The sequence below is a fragment of the Dermacentor variabilis genome, chromosome 1 (assembly GCF_050947875.1).
Source record: "Dermacentor variabilis isolate Ectoservices chromosome 1, ASM5094787v1, whole genome shotgun sequence".
Classification (NCBI taxonomy): Eukaryota; Metazoa; Arthropoda; class Arachnida; order Ixodida; family Ixodidae; genus Dermacentor; species Dermacentor variabilis.
This window is the reverse complement of record NC_134568.1, coordinates 73,716,229-73,739,245: the sequence shown is the minus strand read 5'-3', so window position 1 is coordinate 73,739,245 and position 23,017 is coordinate 73,716,229. Positions and strand designations below refer to the sequence as shown.

The 23,017-nt window shown below is 47.2% G+C and overlaps 1 protein-coding gene across 4 annotated transcripts in view; it reads left to right on the top strand.

The window, feature by feature from the left end:
- Positions 1-23,017, top strand: part of LOC142579350 (lysosomal alpha-mannosidase-like) — a 72,900-nt gene that overhangs the window by 23,138 nt on the left and 26,745 nt on the right. For all 4 annotated transcript variants that reach the window (XM_075689473.1, XM_075689451.1, XM_075689466.1 and 1 more), the window contains 12 exons: positions 1,315-1,420; positions 2,599-2,696; positions 4,341-4,412; positions 6,498-6,614; positions 9,606-9,806; positions 15,021-15,087; positions 16,021-16,060; positions 16,980-17,049; positions 17,143-17,265; positions 18,690-18,806; positions 20,075-20,234; positions 20,820-20,887. In XM_075689473.1, coding sequence (XP_075545588.1) covers positions 1,315-1,420; positions 2,599-2,696; positions 4,341-4,412; positions 6,498-6,614; positions 9,606-9,806; positions 15,021-15,087; positions 16,021-16,060; positions 16,980-17,049; positions 17,143-17,265; positions 18,690-18,806; positions 20,075-20,234; positions 20,820-20,887 — 1,239 coding nt within the window. The remainder of the gene's footprint in view (positions 1-1,314; positions 1,421-2,598; positions 2,697-4,340; positions 4,413-6,497; positions 6,615-9,605; positions 9,807-15,020; positions 15,088-16,020; positions 16,061-16,979; positions 17,050-17,142; positions 17,266-18,689; positions 18,807-20,074; positions 20,235-20,819; positions 20,888-23,017) is intronic.

The window sequence follows — 23,017 nt, the reverse complement described above, 5'->3', positions numbered from 1 at the left end:
CTGAAATGCGAGAGGTGTAACATGAAGGCTGGAGTATAGTGACACGACATTTCCGACCTATCTATTTCTGATTTTTTTTTGCGTTGAATGAAGGCCGAGACCTTCTAATCCGTAGAAAAAATAATTGCTATTATTAGAGCACCGTAAACAATTTACTAAAGTACCCGCTAGTACGAACGAAGGCCCGTGATCGCAAATCACTCTTACGCTAGAGTTCTTAAAAGAGCAAATTCCTGCCAATCCTGAAGCTGGACATATTATTAGCGACAGCGGCTGGCCAATTGCAAGAAGCACTTAGGAACGACAAGCTTTGTGAGGATGGCCCCAGTTTCGGTTTCTCTACTCGGGAGGTGGATCCATCAAGGCGGCACGATTCACCGGCTGGCACCGGTCCTCGTTGCCGTTGCCACACGCGAGCCCCGCCATGCAGAAAGAAACGTTCGCGGCCCTCCTGTTTATCTTGTATGAGTGATGCCATCGTTCCTAGCCTTATTGCAACACGACGTCTTCAAATTTGACTTTGTAATGACGTCGCGGCAATGTCGATGGCGCCAGGTCCGTCATCTCAAAAATGGCCTTTTGTGTCAAATTAACATACAAGCGCTTCCCAGGCTACGTACTCGCCAAGTGTGACTTCCTTTCTGGAACTTCGAAAATCTTTGTCCAGTGCTCCTTTAAGTCTGCAGTCGACGCAGATGCCCCGCTGTCGGGTCGCGTAAATGCCATCTCCTTTGCAGGCACTTCTCGATCTAGAATGAAAAGCTGCTGTTTTGGAGAAGATATGTCGATTAAACGCAGAAAAGTGGAAAAAGTGATTTCTTCGGTGGCTGTTGGTGTGCAACAACATGGACATTATTGATTCATTCTGCAGTAATGTTTGCCATTGTTGAAGAATATTACTATTGCTTCAATAATGATTTGCGCCTTGCTGTTCTGCGCAAAGTTGTACACTGCGGTTATTAAGAACACCACGCAAGTTTTCACTCTTGTACGTATCTGCTGTCTGCGTGGCGTGAACGTAATTATTTAAGTTAACAGATATATCCGACCTCCACACTGTTTTCTTTTATTGCCCTCGGGCTGTGCCCGAAAAAAGGAAAAGAAAGGAGGAGGGAGGGTGGTGGTGGCAAGTGAATATTGTAAGGGGCAGTAATTACGAAAGCTTACTTCAACTGGTGGTTGGGTTTAGCTCTTAGAAATCGCGTAATTTACTTCGGTCTTTTTCTTTCTTTATTCTTTTTTTGTACGCGTCGTTCGAGCTTTCTGAAAAACTCAGCACGCCGAGAGCTAAGGGTTTCCTTTTCTATTTCACAGATGGGAATGGATGGGTACTTCTTTGGGCGACTTGACTACCAGGATTTTGCAGCACGCAAGAAGGAGCGTCGGCTGGAGTTTATTTGGAGGGCCAGTGACAACCTTGGTGAGCATTCCGGTACCGTTTTTCGTGTGGCAGTCCCTAGGAAATAAATAAAAAAATGAAATAAATACAAAGAGAACCATAAGGATGCCCCCTTATATTTCATGGTTTTAACCATCGTCAAGAGCGAATGAAAGCGACCGCAATAACGCCTCTATGGTAATGACCGAACACCAGGCAAATGTTAAGGTCAAGCTTGCATGCTAAGTATTTTCCATACGTCTATATCAACATGTGCAATTTTTTATAGCATCTCGTGTCGACCGTCGTCATGAGGTGTCCGTTTCTCGTTGTCGTGCAACCCACACTTTCACTCTTTCCTCAAACGTGTAGCGACTGGAACCACATATGCCCACCTGCATTGCCTCTATTAGAGTTCCAAATGCATTTATTTATTTACTTATATTCAAATACTGCAGCCCTATTCAGGGCTATTGCAGGAGTGGAGTACAACAAACGCAAGAAACAGAAAAAAAGGCAGTTGAACATAATAGATAAAAAAAAGGGACAACAATCTTATCACACTAGTGCTTCCACAAAATCAGACAGTGCCAATTCACGAACAGAACCGGGTAACTCGTTCCAGCAGTCGACAACTCTCGGGAAATAGCTGTGTTTGAACATGTTAGTGCGCGCAAAGAAAGACTTCAGGTTGAGGGTGCGACAGCGCCTAGTTGGAAGAGCACTGGCATACGCGATGTAATCATCAGCGGATAGTCGACAACATGAGTGAATAATTGAATGTAATAGCTTCATGGAATCTATATGCCGCCTTGTGCATAGAAGAGATAAATTCAAAGAATTCATTGCGGATGTGGGCGAAAAATCACGATCGTAGCGATGACAAATGAAACGAGCAGCCTTCCTTTGTACCTATTCAACTTCGTTAATGTCGCACACTATACGGGTTCCAGGCGCATGAAGCGTACTCTAATACAGGACGAATGAGTGTTTCATATATTAGTAATTTAGTGTGTTCTGGCGATTTATATAACGTTCGTCTCAGGTAACCTAACTTTCTTAGTGCTATAGATGTAATGTGATTGAAATTGCTAGCATCTTTGCGCCGTACAATGCGCGACGGAGAATGGCCGGCGCCACCTAAAAGCACCCGTATGCACACTTCGTATTTGTTGCACCTAAAGGGAAATTCTGTGGCGCTTGTTCTACGCATTACACAGGAAAGGATGCCAACATTTTCACGGGTATTCTCCCAAATACGTACAGCCCGCCCAGTGGATTTTGCTTCGACATATACTGCTCCGACGAGGCCATAGTGGCAAGTATCCCTTTTTTGTGTATTTTTGTTTGTGTGTGCGTGTTACCACAGTGTAAGCCGGGTACGGAGACTTATCCCCCTTTGGACAGGCGATAGGTAACGTGAACGTCATTGTGCCACGATTCGCTATGAGTTTCAGTATGTGATGCGTATGGGTTCTGCTATATGTTAAATCTGATGCATGTGGCCAATGGCCAGCCTGGATCAGTGCATAAAAACACTCATGCATTTATTAAAACTTTCGAGAATGAAGTTAGACAACTGGAAATGTATTTTACAGTGTTTGAGGCAAAGATAAAATAAAATTGGGGGTTGGGAGTGGAAGTACGTTCAGCGTCATGCATAAACTTAACAAGCTCTAAGCCCCCTTCTTGCCTCTCTTGCGGAGGGTGCTGGATATTTTTAGTTGGGGTGCCTTGAATGGTGTTAGCTCTAATGCGTCTTCCTTTCAAAACATTCTATGTTTGCTGCTTTCAACCCGTGTTTGCTAGTAAAGTTAAGCAGCTATAGATGTTTCTTGATTGTATGGGTCAAGTTTGACTGCGGCCTGAATATTACCAGATTTACATTTCCAGTGATGTATAGGATTTCGGGAGGGGTCATTAGTCAGTTAAGTTTGCAATTAACGCTATTAAGCTATCACTTTTTTTATATTCCGCCTATCGGTTGAATACACTTGGGTGAAATGACGCAAGCAACGGTACCTGTCATTCTGTGGGCAGTCACCGCCGTACATCTGCGCTAAAGCAATCCTCCGCGGGGTATAGCTATTAGCGAACGCGCTGACAGTTTTCGACCTATATTTTCATTTTCTCGCGCGATTCACGCGTGTTTATTCGTGTGTTTTTGATCCGAATAACGCTTTTTTTTAATGTGGTATGCAAGATTAATGCAAGTCTTTTTAGCCTGCATGTATGTGGCTTAACTGCTATCTGCGAAAACGTGCACAGCAAGCAATGTTACGCAACTACTGCGCTCGTAGAAGTTTCGCTCCGCACGTTTCGGATTTTTCTTCTTGTTCTTCTTTTATCTGAGACACATTTTACGGAATAGCTGTACTTCTCACAGTTCAGCTACAACTTTCGCACGTGAGGGAGCATCAAATCAGGTATTGTTTGTGCACGTCTGTGCTATATGCGACCCACTATATGTTTTGGTCGCGAGCGCAAGAGGTTCACTGTGGCCGCTTGTCACAGAAACGTGTCACTCCATCTATTCGGTGGTAAATAGGTTTATATCTGCGATACCTTCCATGCAATACTTAAGTCATGTTTTGCGAGATAAACGTATGCGATTTAGCGTTGCATCGAATCACATATCTTTCTTACGCGGCGCAATATTTATTGGTTCCGAGCACGAGCCGTGCGAGAAGTCTCTCTCGCCTTCGTAACGTTGCCTACTTTGCTTGGAACGGAATGCAGCGCATCTCTAAACTGCCGGTAGCAAGAAACATAAGAGTATCAAGAACTCAGGGAAAGCGATGGCCGACAAACGGTAAAACAACGCGTGCGCGGCAATTCTCCGCGAGAATGAGATGTTGGGCGCTCTTATGATGCGGTAGTTAACAAGTATACATAGCTGTTGATAACACGCATATAGGCGGATCAAAGTTGCTCAGTCTGGTTGCTGTCCTTTCTGTTGCAGGATGACCCTGACAGTGATGAATACAATGTCAAATACAAGGTGGACGAGTTTCTCAGCTACGCAAGGGCAACGGTACGTACAGTACGCTATGACGACTCAGTTCGACGTTTTTGCCTTGAGGAGCACTCGTTTAATAATACGGAATCCTCTCCTGGTGCGCGAGTGCTGTAGCTCGGTGTTATTTTCGGAAATTAGGCTTGTGTTGGTGCTAGTAGGAAGAACAATTGATTGATTGATTGATTGATTGATTGATTGATTGATTGATTGATTGATTGATTGATTGAGTTTAACGTGACAAATCAACACTGGGGCTTAGAGATAAGCCATAGGGGAGAGCTACGGGTTAGTTTTGACCGCCCGCAGGTATTCCTTAACGGGAAGCTGAATATACTTACACGAGCTCCTTTCTTTATATTTTGCTCTCTTTCGCCGTGGTCGAGAATCGAACCCGCAGCCTGTGCTCAGCACTGGAACGCCATAGCCACTGCGTCACCACGGCGGGTGGAATAACATTGGTTCGAAATAGCGCTGTAGTTAGAAGCGCTTTCTTGTTCATATTAGTTCTTCCATTTTCCTGTCTCTATAAAACAATGCAGTGCTGTTTAGAACCAATTTTAGGCGGTTTGTCGATTGACTGATTGATTAATTGGGTTTAACGTCCCCAAGCAACTCGGGCTATGACAGACGCCGTATAGAGGTGGGCGTTATAATTTAGAGCACCTAAGCTTCTTCAACGTGCGCCCAATGATCGCTAAACCTGCAGCGTTTTCGCTTCGCCGCCCGCCCCTCTCCCTCCTTCGTTGGAGGCATAGGAGACGCACTGAGCCATCGAAGTGGTCTGCATAGAGAAGCGCTATCTGAGCCGAGCCGCATTAGATCGACATCTGATTTCATAAAAGATTCGCGTTCATCTGAGTAGCTTTCAAATGTTAATTGTTAACGCCAAACATCTGTCAGTATCGCTTAACTTCTCTGACCTTGTTTATGTTTTAAGACTGGCTCGTGCACCACGGCGCGACGCGGGGAAGCACGAGGGCTGTAAGACGTTGATTTGGCTTGGTTTCCCCTTTCTGATGGCGGGCGCATACCCACTATGGGGACAGATCATGATTTGAATGAAATTAGAAGAATACATTTGGTTCTGACAAGAAAACAACGGAAACATTTAGAGAATAATAACAGGAATGAAAAAAATAAATGAAAGAAGACGGACAGATACAATGCAATTTTGGAGTCTAAATGGCCGGAAGCTTGTTTACGTTAGCGAGGTATCAGCAGCAGTATAGCGGATGGCTCGTGCAGAGCCTCGTCGGCTGTGGCTGTTAGCTGTTGGTGTCACGAGGGCAAAATCAATATATAATGCTTGTCGAGAGAAGAATGTCCACGAGAGGTGTATTTCTAAGAGAAGCATGATATATACATAATTAAATTTAGCGCTCCTATATACCTCTCGAGTCATAGTGCCAAATACACAGTTGCATCTGCAGTGGCCCAAGTTCCCTGTATTCGGGCAGCTACCCAGTGGCCTCAGCTGTTATCTGCTAAGACAGCAGCCAGCAGAAAGTTGCAAGACAGCAGCATCCGCAAAGTGCAGGGAATGAGGATGTAAGAAGCGTGTGACGCCCGCTCGGGCATAATCTTCGTTGGCCCGCCAGGCTCGGTAGGCAACATTGGTCACCGCACCAATAAACACCGACGCGCACAGCTGCTCGGCGGTCAGTCATCGTTCAGCACCACCACGCAACGGAGCGTCTGTCTAACGGAGGGGGCCTCGAGCCTTCCCTCGTTCACGAACCCGGGCGGATCGTGACAGAGGCAAAGAAAGCTTAGCTTTAAAATTTCGCAACAAAATCGTCTTGAAACAATTGAAAATTATTCAACGGCTGAGCAAGCACCTTTTTGACATTGCTCAAGAGAGGAGGCTAATAAGAAAGAATCTCAGGAATCGAAAAATTCACTACTAGTTGCTGAAACAGTACTGCTAACGTTGGGTGGGTGTACTGAACATCTTTCGGTGAAGAAGGCTTGAGGAACGAGTGGTTTCGCAGCACGCAGAGAAAGCGGAGATGATCGGTGCTGAGTTCAGCAAAGACGCCCCCCTATCGCTATTTCTTTTTACGCCGTGAATTTACTTTTCTTTTGTACTTCATGCCGCAGGCAAAATACTACAGGACGAAAAATATCCCGGTCACTATGGGCAATGACTTCAACTACCAGAGCGCCGGTCATTGGTTCATCAACTTGGACAAGCTCATTCATCACGCTAATCTCAGGGTAAGGTGGTTATATATGCAAAATTTCACTGACGCGCATAAAATATGATCGCTATCCTGTAATAAATACATTTTTAAATAGAGCAGGTAGGTTTAAGTATCTAGCCACATGACCACTTCACGCAACAATGTTTGAATATAACTTTAAATTATCATTACGTGGACAGCCAGTGTAACAAACAACGTTGCTCTCAGATCCCTTTACGCACAGTATGCTATAATATAAAGGGCTCGTGAAAGAAAAAGTTGTGAAAATTGATTACAATACTGGCATTGTTTAAGGCATCGGCCCAAAAGACCTTCTCGAAAAACTTTTTTTGCTTTTTCGAAAGATGCTGTAGCGCGGTTTCAGCACGAGCTTTAAGTAAACCGGGAAGATTCCGCTTGTTAGCGTTAATAATGTAACACAATAACTTCGGTGCAATTTCACCCTTCTCTGCCCTCCTGCAACCTTTCTCTTCGTCTATGCGTCGCGCGCTTGCGCTAAAACTACGTCATCGAACGATGACATATTGTGTACCTTTGCTCCCTTTTTATGACATTGCGAAGCACTGGCCTGCAATCTTGGTTTATCGCTGTACATTGTTCGCGGCAACGCTATGGAATATTTTGCAGTCGCCCTTCCCCTCGGGCTATCAGCATGCATCCTCATGACAAGCCGTGACAGTGCCGCCGAAGTGCCGCGCCGGCGCTCATAGGGGCAGAATGCGTTGTGAATACAACAAAAAAGGTGCGAGGAACAAGGGATGTAGAATAGGACGCACGCATGAGTACAGCTCTCTAGCATTGTTTTGTACTTCGCACGTTGGTTTTCTTATCCCGCACACAATGATGTGCGCAATGCACTGCGCACTTCGAAACTGCTTCTTTCTAAGCCATGGTTGCCAGTGGTATATTTGCTTCGCTCCACCACTGCCGTGTGGAATCGGGCGCCTGTGATCTCGCATGCTCGCTAATTCCTCCGATCGTCGCCTCACCACGCTCGAGCATTGTTGCACGCGTGCCAGCGTGTATCTAAGAGAAAGCGAGAGACATTTCACGCAAATCAGTGAGCTTTCCCAAGGTGCACTCTAAAAAAAATTCATGCTTATCTAAGCGTGTGTTTGCAGGTGTTTTACACGCTTAATATAAGCATGATATTTCTCTACGCTTACCGATCAAGCCTGCTCGGAGTGATCGGCAACTCCTCTTCACGCTTAGCAGACGTGATAAGGACCCATGTTCCTACCTGGGGGGGAAATTGGTATTTGTGACCAAGATGACCAGGACGTGCGTATTATTGGACATACTTTTTTTATCGCCAAGGCCGAGCAGACTTTGACGCCGTTAAAACGAGAATCATAGTTCTCGTTGTTGATTATTTTTGCCACACTTTCGTTGTCCTTCTTTCTGTGATTTTCAAAAGTCCTCAAATAAATTAAATTATGAGCGTGGTTCTTTTGATGGCGACTGCCACTATACAGAGCCACAAGCGGGTCTTCGCGCAATGCCTTCCTTCTGTCAGCCGACCGGCCGGTGTGTCCGTCATTAAAATGCCATGGAGCAGGACAATAAACATCCTCGCTCCTTGGCGAGGTTCCAACTCATGACATTTCTCGATTGCGAGCCAGTTCAATCTCTGCGCCACATCGGTTTCTTTGAAATGACGGAATAGTTGGAGCATGTTATGCAAGCTCGACGCACGTGCGGCGGGGCAACTAGACACGCTAAACTGCGCGTACGTTAGCTTAAGATGCGCCATGCATCGGCGTTCCAGCTAAAAGCTTCCGAAAGACGCCCCTCCAGCCGCTCAGGACTACATTTACTGGAACGGCAATGCGCATTTTAGCCAATATTGGGGACGGATATCTCGATGGTGGCATAATAGTCTTGGGATTTCCGCTAAGCAGAGGTGACTTCACTACTTGTTTTGTTTGTTGTTTCAAATCACTTTACTGAGCCAAATAACTACTAAGGATCTCAGACCTCATGACTTGCCCTGTGGCCAGGTTATAAGGGCTAAATGAAGTACTGGAGTCCAAGATACTGTCCAGTATTTCCTTTCGCTCCCGCGGGCGCCTCGTGGGGTGAATCCACTCACGGAAGACTTCCCTGTTATTGCTCGATAGAGAGGTCTTCGATTACCCGGTGCCGAATACAACAAAGGCCCGAGCACTGCCATATGAGGTGCTCCAGGTTTGCCTGTTCTGCTAGGACCGGGTATGAAGGGCATGTCTCGTCCGGATGTGCGCCATGATCGTGTTTCTTTTGAGTTTTGTCTGCGGCATTCGTCGCCCTTGGCCGATGTTGGCTGGCATGGAGATTATTCTTCGTGTTCCTGCTGGTAGGCTTGCCGCTTATGGGAGTCGAAGAACGCTCGCCTTGCAGGAGTTATTGGCTGTGCCAGTCCTGATTCTCCGCAGACGGACCACTGCTGCCCGGCACTGGGTCCTCTTCATAGGCGATCATATTTTTGAGCACAGCTTTCCGTTTAGCCTTTTCACGGAGAGCTGATTCTTCGACATCCAGTTCTTCTTGCTCGTCGCAATCAATCTCCTCTTTCTTCGGCCAGACGTCAGGCTGATCGGTGGTGGATTCGAGTAGTGGTGAATGCTTGTTGAGTTCGACTGCTCGACTTGGATTTCTCAATTGCAACGTGCGCTCTAAAGTGAATAATGAGTGACTATATTAATTCAGCGGTCTGAATATGGCGACTTTCTGTGCAAGTGATGTCTGCCTCTTCAGGTAATCCACCGGAATAGACAGCATTTCGCTATATGACCACGCGATAAAAAAACGAGTCTGTTCGAACCTAAAGGTTGTTTAAAGAAACCAGGTTATGATACAGCGGTGACCTAGGGCGGCTTGCGAGCGAACATCGCGGCACATGCGCGAGTGCTCGCATGTCAGCATTTTGCATGGAGACAGCAAAGCGAGCGACTTTAAAGCTGCTTATACGCATAGTCGAGATTGTCTGTTCCTCACCGCCTTTCGTGTGTAACTGTCGTTTCAGTCGGACAAAACCAAAGTCCACCTGCTCTACTCGACGCCGTCGTGCTACCTGAAGGCGCTGCAAGAGTCCAAAGCCGGCTGGACCACCAAGACGGACGACTTCTTCCCGTACGCCAGCGACCCGCACTCCTTCTGGACCGGATATTTTACCAGCCGACCAGCCTTCAAGTTCCTCGACCGATACGCCAACAACCAGCTACAGGTGCGTGCGCGCTCGGCAGAGTCGAACCATGGAGTTTCCTACAAAATTTATTAGATAGAACTCTGGCGCGGCGATCGTTCCGCGACCGTGGGCATGATGGTTACACCATTTTCTCGAATGCACTCCGGTACTTTAATAATTTCAAAAGATAATGTACGAGAGTAGGGGGTTGGGCTTGGCTTCGAGTATGCGGTTTGGCCCCAACCGCCAGAAACTGCCGACTGCGAAAAGGTCTCGATTTCATGAGGCGTAAAAAGATGTGTAAAAAGAGAAGCTGGAATGTCTGTAAGGACGCCGTGGCTGACGACTCGGCGCGGCCTAGGCCAATCGCGTGAGGCACAACTGAAGGCAAACTGAACGTGTGTTTCGAACAACGATCTCCGATCGCGTTCCCAGTTAATCGTGGTAATGAACATATTATTTTTGATGGCTACGAACCAGAGACACACCGCATATTTACCAAGCAAAAAGTTTGTGAGAAGGGACCCTGAATATTGCAGGGGCCCATTTCACAGGCCCTGCGCATACTTGCAATTCTGCACTTGACATACGCACTGCTTCCGTCGATTTCAAGCGGTGGACAAGTGGTGAAAGACGCAGTGCTTTGTACTAATCATGTGAGAAGAGCGCGTCGCCTTTGGATCTGGCCAGCACACTAGGGTATTTGGAAGTGCAGCGTTTTTGTGGCTTCCGTACTCCAAAAAGTTTCTGAATACAGCTGACGAGTGTGGTTAGAGAAATGCAGAAAACGTTGTGATCCTTTCAACTCCCTTGGTTATTCGGCTGATTCGTAAAAGATATATATATATATATATATATATATATATATATATTATCCATCATCAGACAAGTTTTTACGATTGACAAGTAATATTGCGAGTCAGACTCAAATATTATTGTTGGTAAAAACAGTAAGTGTTCTTTGTCAAGTTGCTATGAACTGTCCGTTAACATTCCATCTCGATCCTTCATAGGACCGTCATCACTACCGCCACGACAGCACCAGATTCAATGTCTTGTAGTAAAAAAATTGGCCGAAGATTACGCTTTTTAGAGCGCAGCTCTTTGGCGTCCGTTCCTGGGTTTCGCGTCGTCGTCGGCGTTGTCGTCGGCCTCGTAACCAGCTCCGCCCCCCTTTCGTCCCCCCAGCGCTAGCAGCGACCGACTGATACCGCTGGATGCCGCTGACGCCGCTAGAGAGTCAAGATAACGTGACTGCATAGAACACTGTCGTCGCCATGCAGAAAGAGGAGGAAAGGGCCCCCCCCCCTGTTCTTGTGTGGCGGATAGGGTGCTCTTCAGTTGCCGACACGCTGGTTATTTCACCTAGGCCCCGGCACGTCGACGAATACGTGACCACCTTCCCACGGCTAGACCTGGTTCTTAGCGCTGCGGAAGCGAGGGTATCATATTGTTTGTGTCGGCATCGGCGGCGTTGTCCCTGAAACCAACTCCGCAGCTGGGGTTGACTCACTATCGGCGTCAGCGGCATCAGTCAGTCGCTGCTATCTCTTCCCTCCTCCCTTTCGTGTTGTCCGCTTGCTGCGCGCGCTTCTGCCCCCATCGTTTGCCGCTGGGTGTACACGCCGCCCCCCTCCCCCCTCTTCCTGCGAGTCTCCGGTTGTCAAAGCGCCGGCTCGAACTTAATTCCTTTCTTCGCTCCTCCTCCAATGCAACCCCTGTGCGGTGGCAATCAGAGAGCCAGATCGGTGGCGGCGGATCTGTATATGTGCACCGCCCGAGCCGAAATTGCCGCTGCCGTTCGCCCTGTGCGGTGGCAATCAGAGAGCCAGATCGGTGGCGGCGGATCTGTATATGTGCACCGCCCGAGCCGAAATTGCCGCTGCCGTTCGCCACTGCGAAATTATCTGCCAGTTCTTTCTGAGCCATGAGCGAGACGACCGATGGAAGTCCTCCGTCTGCTGCTGCTGCTGCTGCTGCTAAACGAGCTGCCAGAGCAGAGGCCCAGCGCCGTCGCCGTCAGAATCCAGAGGTGCGTGCCGCCGAAGCAGAAGCTTACCTAGTGGAGTCTTTGTTAAAGGAATACGTGTGAAAAATAAAAAAAAAATTCTGTGATAGCGCCGTCACCTGAGGCCACCACATCAAGAACTGCCGGACTATTCTTTACTAAAGTTTCTTCTTCTTCTTCTGTGATAGCGCATACGTGTGTTGCTCGATTTCTTTGCCTCAATCTATCGAAAAGGTGAAACAGCTTATTTGCTGCGCTCAAATTTCGCATTAGGAAGTAACGTAATCGTCGGTAATTTTTTTGTTAATGCGATCTTTAAGCGCAGCTGCTGCCTTATTTCGACAACAGGCAACCGCATACAGAACAAGCAGTGCGGCACGGAGGCGGTTCTGTGTGTCGGATTAGGCAGCACACAGCGCGATACGGCGCTATCGAGCCGGCGCTACGGCAACATGCCATCGCGCCATCTTATAGTGGGTTACGGTCGCGGAGAGGGGAGGGGGGAGATTATCAATTATTATTTAATGTTTATTCTGAGGTGGGATGAGGAAACGGGCGAAGAACATGGGCATTGAGGGGAGGTCACACACTCATTCACTTACAGACAGGTCGCAATGTGGCCGCACAAGGTTGGGGTGAGAAGTAGAAGGGGACGAAACGCTATAACTGTCTATCGAGTCACCGCAACGACACTACGCAAGGTAAGGGGAGGTATAGGGCAAGAGTGGAGGCGGAAGAAGGGCAGCCAGGCGCAAGCACTGCCAGAGGCGACAAATGCCACTGAGGAACGCGCCCCGCAAACGGGGAAGCGAGTGACACGGCTCTCACGACGCGACGCGGAGGCGGAGGAGCGGAGAGCCGTGGATCACGCGTGAGGTGGCAAGGAGCACCCGTCGCCGGCACCGCAGCAGTGCCGCGACAGTAGAAGGGACGGCGATGGTGGAGTGTACGGTAGCGGCAAGAACTGCGCAGCGCGGAGGAAGGGGGCGAGAGGATAGGCGAGAACACGTGATCCCGCTTTGTAGGACAAGGGGAGAGCAAGACTCGCGCCGCGCGCGAGAGATGGCAACAGGAGCTCACGCAGCTCAGCTAGAGCGGTGCGCGGATGATGACATTGATTACGGCGAGGCTGACGGCGAGACTCAATGGCGACGCGAAACGCAGGAACGGGCGCCAAAGAGCTGCGCTCCAAAACAGAATAAAACAAAATTTAATTGTTTTACATGTTTCTTGTGCGTGCTACGCACGTGAATTGCTGGCACACCTTAAGATGAACTTTCCAGTTGGACGTTTTCTAGTGTTAGTGAGATATCACAAAATAGAACCGCCAATTAGAAGATAATTGTGCAGCCTAATTTTAGACAAAAGCATTTATAGCGAAAGAGCTCACTTGAGAGGAGACACTGAATGCTGAGGTATTCAGTAATGATGGTCTCCCTGACTGCCACATTTCGAGAGCCTCGTTTTTTTCGCGACCTTTGATGCCACCGCAACAATGACGGCATACTTTAGTAACACAAATGAGGGCATTATAAATGTACTAAGTTTCATACAGATACAGGGGCGCTATAACGTAAAGCTATTCCAAACTTTTCTATTCCAATTCTGCAATCAGCCCTTCGTGATTGGTCAAAAACATTTTTGAAACACCCCACTGCGCCTGTCTGTCACGCGACGTCACGAAAACCGCGATGGCTCCCCATCTGATATGACGAGTACACACTGATTATGCATCATTGGACCAAGCGAAAGAAAAATTGCTATTTTTGATTCGACGCCTTTTCGACATTAGCCCTCGGCCATTGGCCAAACGTTTTTGGGCTGCACCCACTTCACTTGTCTGTCACGCGACGTCACAAAACTTTGAAAACTTACCGCGTCAAAGTGACGTGTACGCATAAAAGATGCATTAATATGCCGAACAAAATTGAATTTTTTTCTGAATAGCCGCAGGCTGCCCCGTTCCGAAGGGAATAAAAGATGGCTGCCACTGATCGCTCAGGCACTGGCTACTCGCACATGCCGGAGAGCATGGGTTTATTTGCGTACAATAAAACTTTTTGCGTGGCCGTGTAACGTTTTCGAGTACTTTCGGCACGTTTACGACCTCGTTCTGCAAGCTATTCTTTGCTTAGGATCCGTTTTAGCGGCATTCTTAACCTTCCGTTGCATGCTGTCGCTATTTTCGACCAGCCACTTCAAGCTAAGTATAGGAAAGCGGGCCAATCGCAGACGCCGGCACCACCTTCATCCGGTTATCGATTTTCAGTGCACTGACTCGGCCCCATCGAATCCCTCTCCACTTGTGCGTGCTCCTCGCCTCATGTCAACCAATTAGATAAGACAATCCGCTCACTGTAGACAATGTTATTCGTTTTTAAAGCAAACAAAAGTGACCGCCTATAAACGAGGAGAGCGTTTGATTGGTCCGTTCAGACAGCCCTGCGGGACGCCACTCGATGCTTGCGTCGGCGGTTACGCAAATTTGACGGTCAGGAGATTGGAATAAAAACATATTGGAACAGTTTTACGTTATAGGGCCCCAGCATGGCTGACAGACAAAGATGAAAAAAGGAATGACAAGGACAAGCGCTGACTTCCAACTGAAACACACACACACACACACACACACACACACACACACACACACACACACACACACACACACACACACACACACACACATATATATATATATATATATATATATATATATATATATATACCACCGTACACGTGATCACAACCATGAATTGCCGATGTATAATGGCTAATCTGAAAGATGATTAAAACCATGGAAAAAGGTACAAGCAGCGTACAGCTGAACCTAGAAATAAAAGTTCCTTATCGGTCAAAGCGACCGATGGTTTACTAACGCGATGGCCTTTCGCTATAGCCGAGGCTTCAATGATGATCCTTATATTGCCACAAGTGTGTCTAGCTATTTTTACTGTCTTTTCAAATACCGGTCTACAGTGCCATTGATTACAATGTAAGCCAATAAATCTCTTCCCCTTTCTGCAATTTGAGGCTATGTTCCTGCAGTCTCCCATTCAGGCCTCTGCCTGCTTGCCTGTCTTAGTATGTTTGCGTCTTTGTCAGCCGCGTTGAGCACATCGTCTAGGACACAATGAAAGGAACACAGGGGAATTGCGCTTGTGGTAGTCATTATTGCTGCAACAATCCCGTCCTGAGTGTAAATTTCTTGCGTGGAAGCTAATTACGCTCACAAAACATTATTTCAGGCGGCGAAGCAACTGGGTGTCTTGTCGGGTCCTAGGGAAGTCACTGAGGCATCCCTTAACGTATTACGTAAGTACTTTTGGTGCTTTATTTGTATATTCGTGCTGCTTGCTCGTTCCGCTGACCCTAAAATCACACGTCAAATCGGGTGGAATCTCTAAATGTATAGTTGGCGTAATATAAAGTACATTATCAAAAGGAAGAAATAGTAATGCAAGGTTTATCCTCAATAACGAAAGGCTAAGTTTGTGCCACGAAGTCAGATGTCGTTTGTACTTATGCACGAACTGATCTGTAACATGCAGGGGAAGCGACCCGATGCTAGCTCAAGGCCAGGGCACTGCTCTGCCGTAATTATTTAACATTTTCGCTAGCGTTAGCTGGGACCTTCAGTGTTCACTTTCTCGGCTACACTCTGGGCGACAAGTAATGCTCACATCATTGCATTTGAGGTGCAAATGGACTCGTGAGTGGTGGACGTTGGAGAGTAGGGAAGGGGGAGCATTCACACCCTTCTCGCTTTCCGGCCGAGCACTTCGACAACCTTTCAAGTGCCACATGTGACGTTTTTCAGGGAGCCAAGAGGCGCACATTGAAGTACTATACTTTGAAAGCGCCCGTGCGAAGGCTCGCGCCTCTCTCGATGACACTGCCGAGGCTATCGCGAGCCGTCGCGAGCCGTCGCGAGAGTGATGTTAGAGGAGCCCTGAGTGTTCCCGTTGGCCCACTTTAGCCATTGATTTTTGCTACCACGTGTACCTTGTCTATTGAGCGTAACCACACACAGAATTGCCACGGTTGGGGCTAGTTGGTCGTACATGTCGAAGCGAAGTGCGCTGCATAGCCGCAATAATGGCTACTCTGACCCTGTATGTTCTTTTGGTCCAGTGTATCGCCAGTATACTCGATCCAGTGTAAACATGTCTGTTTCATCCTCTTCAATTAACTGTAACGTCTGCTCCGAAAACGACAAGTCGAAAGCATATCTCTGCTTTGTTGCAGGTGAAGCCTTGGCTGTCGGTCAGCACCACGACGCCATTACGTACGTACATTCTCTCCCGATAAAATAGGTTGCGCAAGGCGGCATTCGCCGTTTTGTGCATGCTGTGCCAAGCTCTTGGAGGCTGTTCATTAGGAAAACCGATGCAATGAGCTTGCTTTGGTATCGCCCAAGTTTGTAACGTGCTCATCTGAAATTTGGCGACACGTAAGCTTGACCACGATGTGTGAGCATTCATGTTGTTTGTGGCACAACACATACTTTTACAGGTCTTTGAGGACGAGCGCTGTGTATGCGCCATTTCTTGAGCATCGATGGGCGCGTGGGGTCTGCCGACTAAACTTTCATTTGAGTGGCTCTTCACAAGCTGCCCAGACTAAGTCCTGTCTGGTCACTCCTTTATCAGAGTCTGTGCTCTCAAAGTAATTCCTACGCTAGAGTGCTTATCAAGAATAAAGGGCTGGAGACGCGGTAGTGGACAAGCGTACTATTAGCGAAGATGCCTGTATAATCACGAACAGGTCTGACGAACTAAAGGCTCGGTGGATTTGGCGTCAGTTCCGCCTACTTAGTACTGAGGCTGCAGTGGACGAGTCGGGCGGTTGCCTTCCGGCCTCTTGTTGCATCCAAGGCCCCGAGTTACCGTCCTTCGTAAGTGCCCTGCGTGCACTTCGGGTCATTAAACTCGTGTGTAGCATTGCTGTAGAGTTACCCTCAGCTATTCAGCGACCATACTGCACAGGCTCATGGCACTGGCCAATCCTGATATTCAGCTTTCAGCCTTGATACTTCGATGCGAGTGGTTGTCGCCATCATTACACTGGCCTTTAACTGAAAAAAAAAGAAACTTTTGATGACGCGTATGCCGCTTGTACGTTGTTAGTGCCGGTGATCACTTTCTTTCTTGCACGTTCAGTTCATTTAATCTGCTTGCATGCTGTCGCTCTTTCTTTTTCTTTAGGGGAACCGCTAAGCAGGCTGTAGCCAATGACTATGTGAAGCACATTGCACGCGGCCTCAACGCAAGTGATGTAAGTTTGCTTTCGTGTTCACGTGTCTGTCCTTTAGCTCCGAACTGATGTCGGTTCCCAGTCATGCGTTATTTCTTTTTTTCTTTATTCCAGAAATACACGAACTACGCATTCGAAAAGCTCTTGCCCCTGCACCCGCAGTCAAAGGTCCCGAAGCTCGTGCGTTGCCACACTTTGAACATTAGCGCCTGCGAAATCACGGAAACGTCTGGGGAGGTCAGTGCCTGTGTGCTGACAAAACTTCGTTGCATTTGTACTTAACTAACGCTGGGGCACATAATGAAAACAATCGCCTCGGCTATAGAGTAGGTGCGCAAAAGGCGTTCGATAAGATTTCGTAATGCACTAACCAATCATGAACTCGGAGCCCGGCTACCCCTATTATATTACGCTCGAACACTTCGACTTCGTAAATGATGTGAGACAAAAATTCTCGTCATTTGTTGGCTTCAAACTTAGAACCCCACGGCTGTTATACGGCTGCTCACCACTGCTCCAATAACGCACCGCAAGCCTGAATAATAATAATAATAATAATAATAATAATAATAATAATAATAATAATAATAATAATAATAATAATAATAATAATAATAATAATAATAATAATAATAATAATAATAATAATAATAATAATAAACTTTATTATTACCTTGTTTTCGTATTCACAAAATGGTATTACTCACAATAAAGGTAGCACCGTAAAATATCAAATTCCTTCTTTCATTTTAGAAATCAAGCTTGGATCATAGTATGCACGAAATCACGATTGGCTGGTACCTCCTCTTACGCACAGAGTGAGCGTAAGACCTTTACTTGGGATTACACGCCCAGTTTCACAAAGTGATTCGCGTGTGAAAACGGTTTCTTTATATGCCTCTTCGATTTGTCGTCCCAAGCTGCGCATGAGTGCCCGAGAGGCTGCTTTCAGCCTATGAACATTGGTGTACGCAGGGTATCGAGCAGCCGTGGGCAGTCCGGGACGGCAAATTGAACGCACCCTGTAAATTCGAGCCCCTGGGCTCGTGTGCACGAAGCCATTCGGAGACGGTGAAGATTCTTGAAAGCAAGGTCACCGGCCAGCCGAAATAGCGGTTGAGCTTATAGAGAACACGTCGGACACCGAGGGGGGGGGGGGGTGGAAGAAAAAAAAGAAAGAAAAAGAGAAAGAAAGAAAGAGAGAGAGAAATAGATAAAGGAAGAACGAAAGAAAGAAAGAAGGAAAGAAAGAAAGAAAAAGAGAAAGAAAGAAAGAGAGAAAGAAAGAGATAAAGGAAGAACGAAATAAAGAAAGAAGGAAAGAAAGAAAGAAAACGTTCACATGAAGGAAAAGTTGTGTGAAGCAATTATGTTTAGGGCTCCCGATTCCAAAGAGGCCTCCTTGTTTTCGGTGCGCATTTTCGAAACACTCCTTGACCCGTGTTCGCGAAGACCGCTTACGCTAAAACGTTTCGTAAGAGCAAATTCCGGCCTATCCTGATGCTGACCATATTATTAGCGAACGCGGCTTGGCCAATGGCAAGAAGTACTAACGAAAGAAAATCTTTGTGAATTTGTTCTCTTGTTTTAACGCATATACTGTGCCTCCCGGTGCAACTTTTTCTCTGCCCTCTTTCTTAATTTTCTTTTCTTGTTGCCAGGTTTCCGTCGTGGTGTACAACCCTCAAGCGACGCCCTTCCACGCCCATCTCAGAATTCCTGTTTTAGGCACCGCTTGGCGTGTTCTCGATGGCAACCGCAAGGAAGTGCCTGCGCAGGTAGGGTGACCATACCGAAAGGGAACACCTGCGTAACATTCTTTTTCTTTTTTATTTGTATATAAAGATACAGTCTTGCCGTGCTCAGCATGGCCAGCATAAGCGAGGGGAAGGAGCTCGCAGTCTCCTCTAACGACTTGGACAGCCCCGTACCTTCTCACGTGTTTTGGGGACATTATAGAGGGAGGAATATTAGTGCAGCCTGGGCTGGTACATTGCGCCCATGGAATACCGAAAAGGTCAGTCTTGTCGTGCGAGCGCAGCCTCGGTATGCCAAGGAACAGACGTATAGACAGAAGGACGAGTGGTGGCGGAACCTTGAACCTCTTGCACCAATTCCCCGTGACGTCGTGAACTTTAACAATGTCTGCTTGTAAATATAGTTGATGGGCAAAGGAGCTCTACACTGCATTTAAAGCAACGAAAGTCTCAACCTCGCGTGCTTTGAGAGTGTTTCTTATTAACGTCGACTTAAAAAACGCGAAGAGCACTTTGAAATCCCTGACATGGCGCCTACTACACAATACCACGCGGTTTGGGCGCAGAATTTCAAAATATGGAAGCTTCGCCTTCATTTTCTATGCTGGTATAATCAAGCGCTTTCATAAGTGCAGGGCCCTGAAAGAACACACCCCGATTCTAAACTGTATAAATGTTACTTTCTAGTAGGCGCAGCAAACCCTCGCGCTTGTTTTCAGCAACTTGGCGAAGATTTTTCCACCGTTCGCGTATTGCGCGTGATGTATACTTTTGCCTGGCTGATGGAGATGCGGGCAGTCGGGGACTTGGAATTGATTTCGAAAACAGCGCGTGCACCGTAACCTCGCTACACGGACGTGCTTTAGTTGTGTTTCAATTTGAATACGACTACCGCAAAACGAAAACGGAGCCAGCTAGCCTGGTGCTCATCAGCAGCCACTTTTACCCACCGCGGTAAGACACCTACACCGCGGCCGACCAGATTAAACTAGTTGTAAAAGTAAGCGAGTCGATTCCACTGTTATTATGCACGCCATTCGTGTATAAGTCATAGTTCTATAGAAAATAACATTGGTGCTTCAAGTAGGGGAACCGCTCTTGTTTCGTAAAGTGCATGGCTGACACGCAAATTGCACAGTTGTTTCTTTACACTTTCATTGTGTCCTTTTCGGTTTCGACAGTGCGCGCAAGGAGCGTTGGAAAGTGCGCTGCCTTATAAAATCCCCCTTTCTTTGAAGGAACCGTGCGCGGAAGCGTTTTCTAAGCTGCTTACTTTTCTTGGTTGACAGGTCGCAAAGATACCGACGGGCGTGACAACACTTCCGGAAAGGTTCAGCAAGGCCGACCAGGAAATCGTCTTTACGGCCGACCTGCCGGCGCTGGGCTTCACGACGTACTTCATCGAAGCCGACAACGTCTTGGAAAAGCGGCGCAGGCACCACAAGAAAGGTGGCCACACGAGCCTTATTTGTCTTATTCCATGTTCGTTTCTTATTTGATGACGATGACAAATTTCCTCTCTTCCGTATTAAAAAAAAAAACAGTAATAACTGCACTGTGGTTGAAGAATCGATGTACCATTTAAAAGATTTGTTTTCTTTCGAGTTGCCCGTTAGCGGCTGCGTAACTGAGAGCCTCCTTTAACCGCCGATTTCTCAAAGCACGAGGCACTCGTTAAGGAAATCATTGAAAAGCGCTTTCCATCGGGTGACAATCGCTTAGAACTTTGTAATATACATATAAAGCAAAATACTCATACTTGCAAAATTAATTAGGAATTTTCATTTCTAAATACATATCCCGCTCTGAAGAAAGCAACTGTGAAGTGAGACCACTTAGCATAACACAATAATGTTTCGGCACTAATTCAGTTTAATTATTGCTGATAAATCTCTTTAGATAGAAATTTTAAGCGTCCCATATTATTCTTGCGGCGTGATTCAGCGAAGCTGCATGTGCTACTGCGTCACTATATGCACGTCGCTTTGCAAGTTTCATTTACAGATGAGAACTGCATTCTGTTTTGTCCTCCAGACCTTCCGATAGACACCACGGCAACGTGCTACGATGCCGGTACTAAGGAAATGGTCCTGAAAGGAAATGTAAGTCTTCAACTCAGTTATGCACTCTATATGCATAGTTGAAGTGAGACGTCGATCAGGGCCGGAAGATGTAAGGATTATATTCTGATTTTGTTCCTTTCTGCAGTTCAACAGTGATCCGAAGGGCGCTATGACTGTGTTACCACTCAGCCGGTCATGAATAGTGGGTGATAAGAAAGTAATAAAATCAAGTCAAGCGAATTCTTACACTACCCCGGCCAAGTTATATTCCGTGCTCTCCCTTCTCAGAGATACGTTATGAGAACATGCTTTTGACTGTGCTATACCGTGTAGGCTTTGCGAGGCCGACTGCACTCGCATGGGCCCAGTTCGTGTTGTTTTTAGCATAGCGGGGGTAGAAATTGATTCAATGATAAGAATTGTCGCTATTTTCTCTCGCTGTATATACTGCCGGGAGTAATAAAACACAATAGATTCTCGTTAAAAGGAACCTCAAGGGACCAAAGAAATAAGTTCCGTTTATCAGGAGTTCCATTTACCGAGAGGTTGAGCTCAAGGGTACACAAGATGCTCTTTTGAAACAGGCATGCACTTCATTCTCAACAAATGATTATAAGTGTAGCAGGTCTCTTTACAAAGATTCTTCTTACACATTTTTTTACTTGCATGCAGCCACTGACTAAAGCGAGCAGCACAAAATGTGATTATCAAAAGAAACAAAGATGCATTTAGTCAAGAAAGAGACGTTTTAGTGAAGCAACCGCTTTCGAAATAATCGACAATCGTCTCCAGCTGAGCGCATTGTGCGGGTATTTCTGTGCCGCCATCACAAACGCAAAGCAAACTGACAGCTCACCAGCACTGTCATCACAAAGAAGCCACAGCAATGCACGGCCACAGTAGAGCCAAATTAGACATAGCACCAACAAAAGTCGCAAAACCGCCCGAAAAAAAAAAAAAAGACGCTAACTGTGATATCCTTCTGACCCGCCGTAGATGCTTAGTGGTTTTGATGATGCGCTGCTAAGCACGAGGTTGCGGGATCAAATCCCAGCCACAGCGGCCGCATTTCGATGGGGGCGAGATGCAAAAACACCCGTATACTTAGGTTTAGGTCCTTGTTAAAGAACCCCAGGTAGACAAAATTTATCCGGACTCCCCCACTACCGCGTGTGTTATAATCAGGCCGTGGAAGCTTTAGCTTGGGAGCTCCTATTTAAATACATGGGGATGGAGGAATCATGTTTCCCAGCAACGACTGCACTAAATTTGATCATGTTTGTTGCATTTAAAAGAAAAAATTGGCAGTGGCTTAGCTCGGCTACGCCAGGATATACGTAGCGAAAGCTATTGGATTGGATTGGAGAAACTTTATTTATGCCTGCAGTTGGGCGCTCGCGCGCCCCGACGAGGGCCTACGTCATCCTCGAAGTTGCCGTTACTCGGCGCGGGTCTCCGCTCGCCGTTGCCGGCTCGCTGGGTCCGTGTCTTTCGAGCGCCTCGAGGAGCTGCTGGACGGCCCAGAGCTGATCGTCTCGGTCGTAGCTCTTCGCGGCTGCCTCGAGCCGCGGTGGGAGTGTTCTTGATTTAGCGTCTTCTGGATATTTAATGCAGTCCCACAAAATGTGCGTGTAGTCTGCGGTCTCCCTCCGGCAGACTCTGCACATATCTGTCGGATATGTCTCGGGGTACATGCGATTCATCATAGCGAAAGCTAAGGCATAGCACGGTTAGCCTTGGTTAATCTTGATTGCAAGTCCAGGTTAGTCTGTTTGTCTAGGTATGTTGCGGCTTTAGCCAGTCGTTCGGCGCGCTGTTCGTCTGTTTCCTGGGCGATTCGTTTCCCCTTCATCTCGTTCCGATGTCAATTCCAGGCCTCCTCCTGCTTATCAGAATTGTCGCCGTACATACTGCAGCCTCAACTGTGGTTGCGGCGCACGCGAGTTCTCCTTTTCAGTCCTCCGATATGTTATCAATTATGCGATGCAGCTGGCAAAGCGAGCGGAGGCGAGCGCAACGACGAGGAACGCGGTGTGACGTCATACCAAACGGCGGCGGCGGAAAGGCGCGGCGCTGCGCAGCGCAGCGGCGGAACACCTGTGGCTCGGTGCTACTAGTGGCGCATGCGCAGGAGTGACTAGGGAGCGAGAGAGAGAGGAATATCCGCTG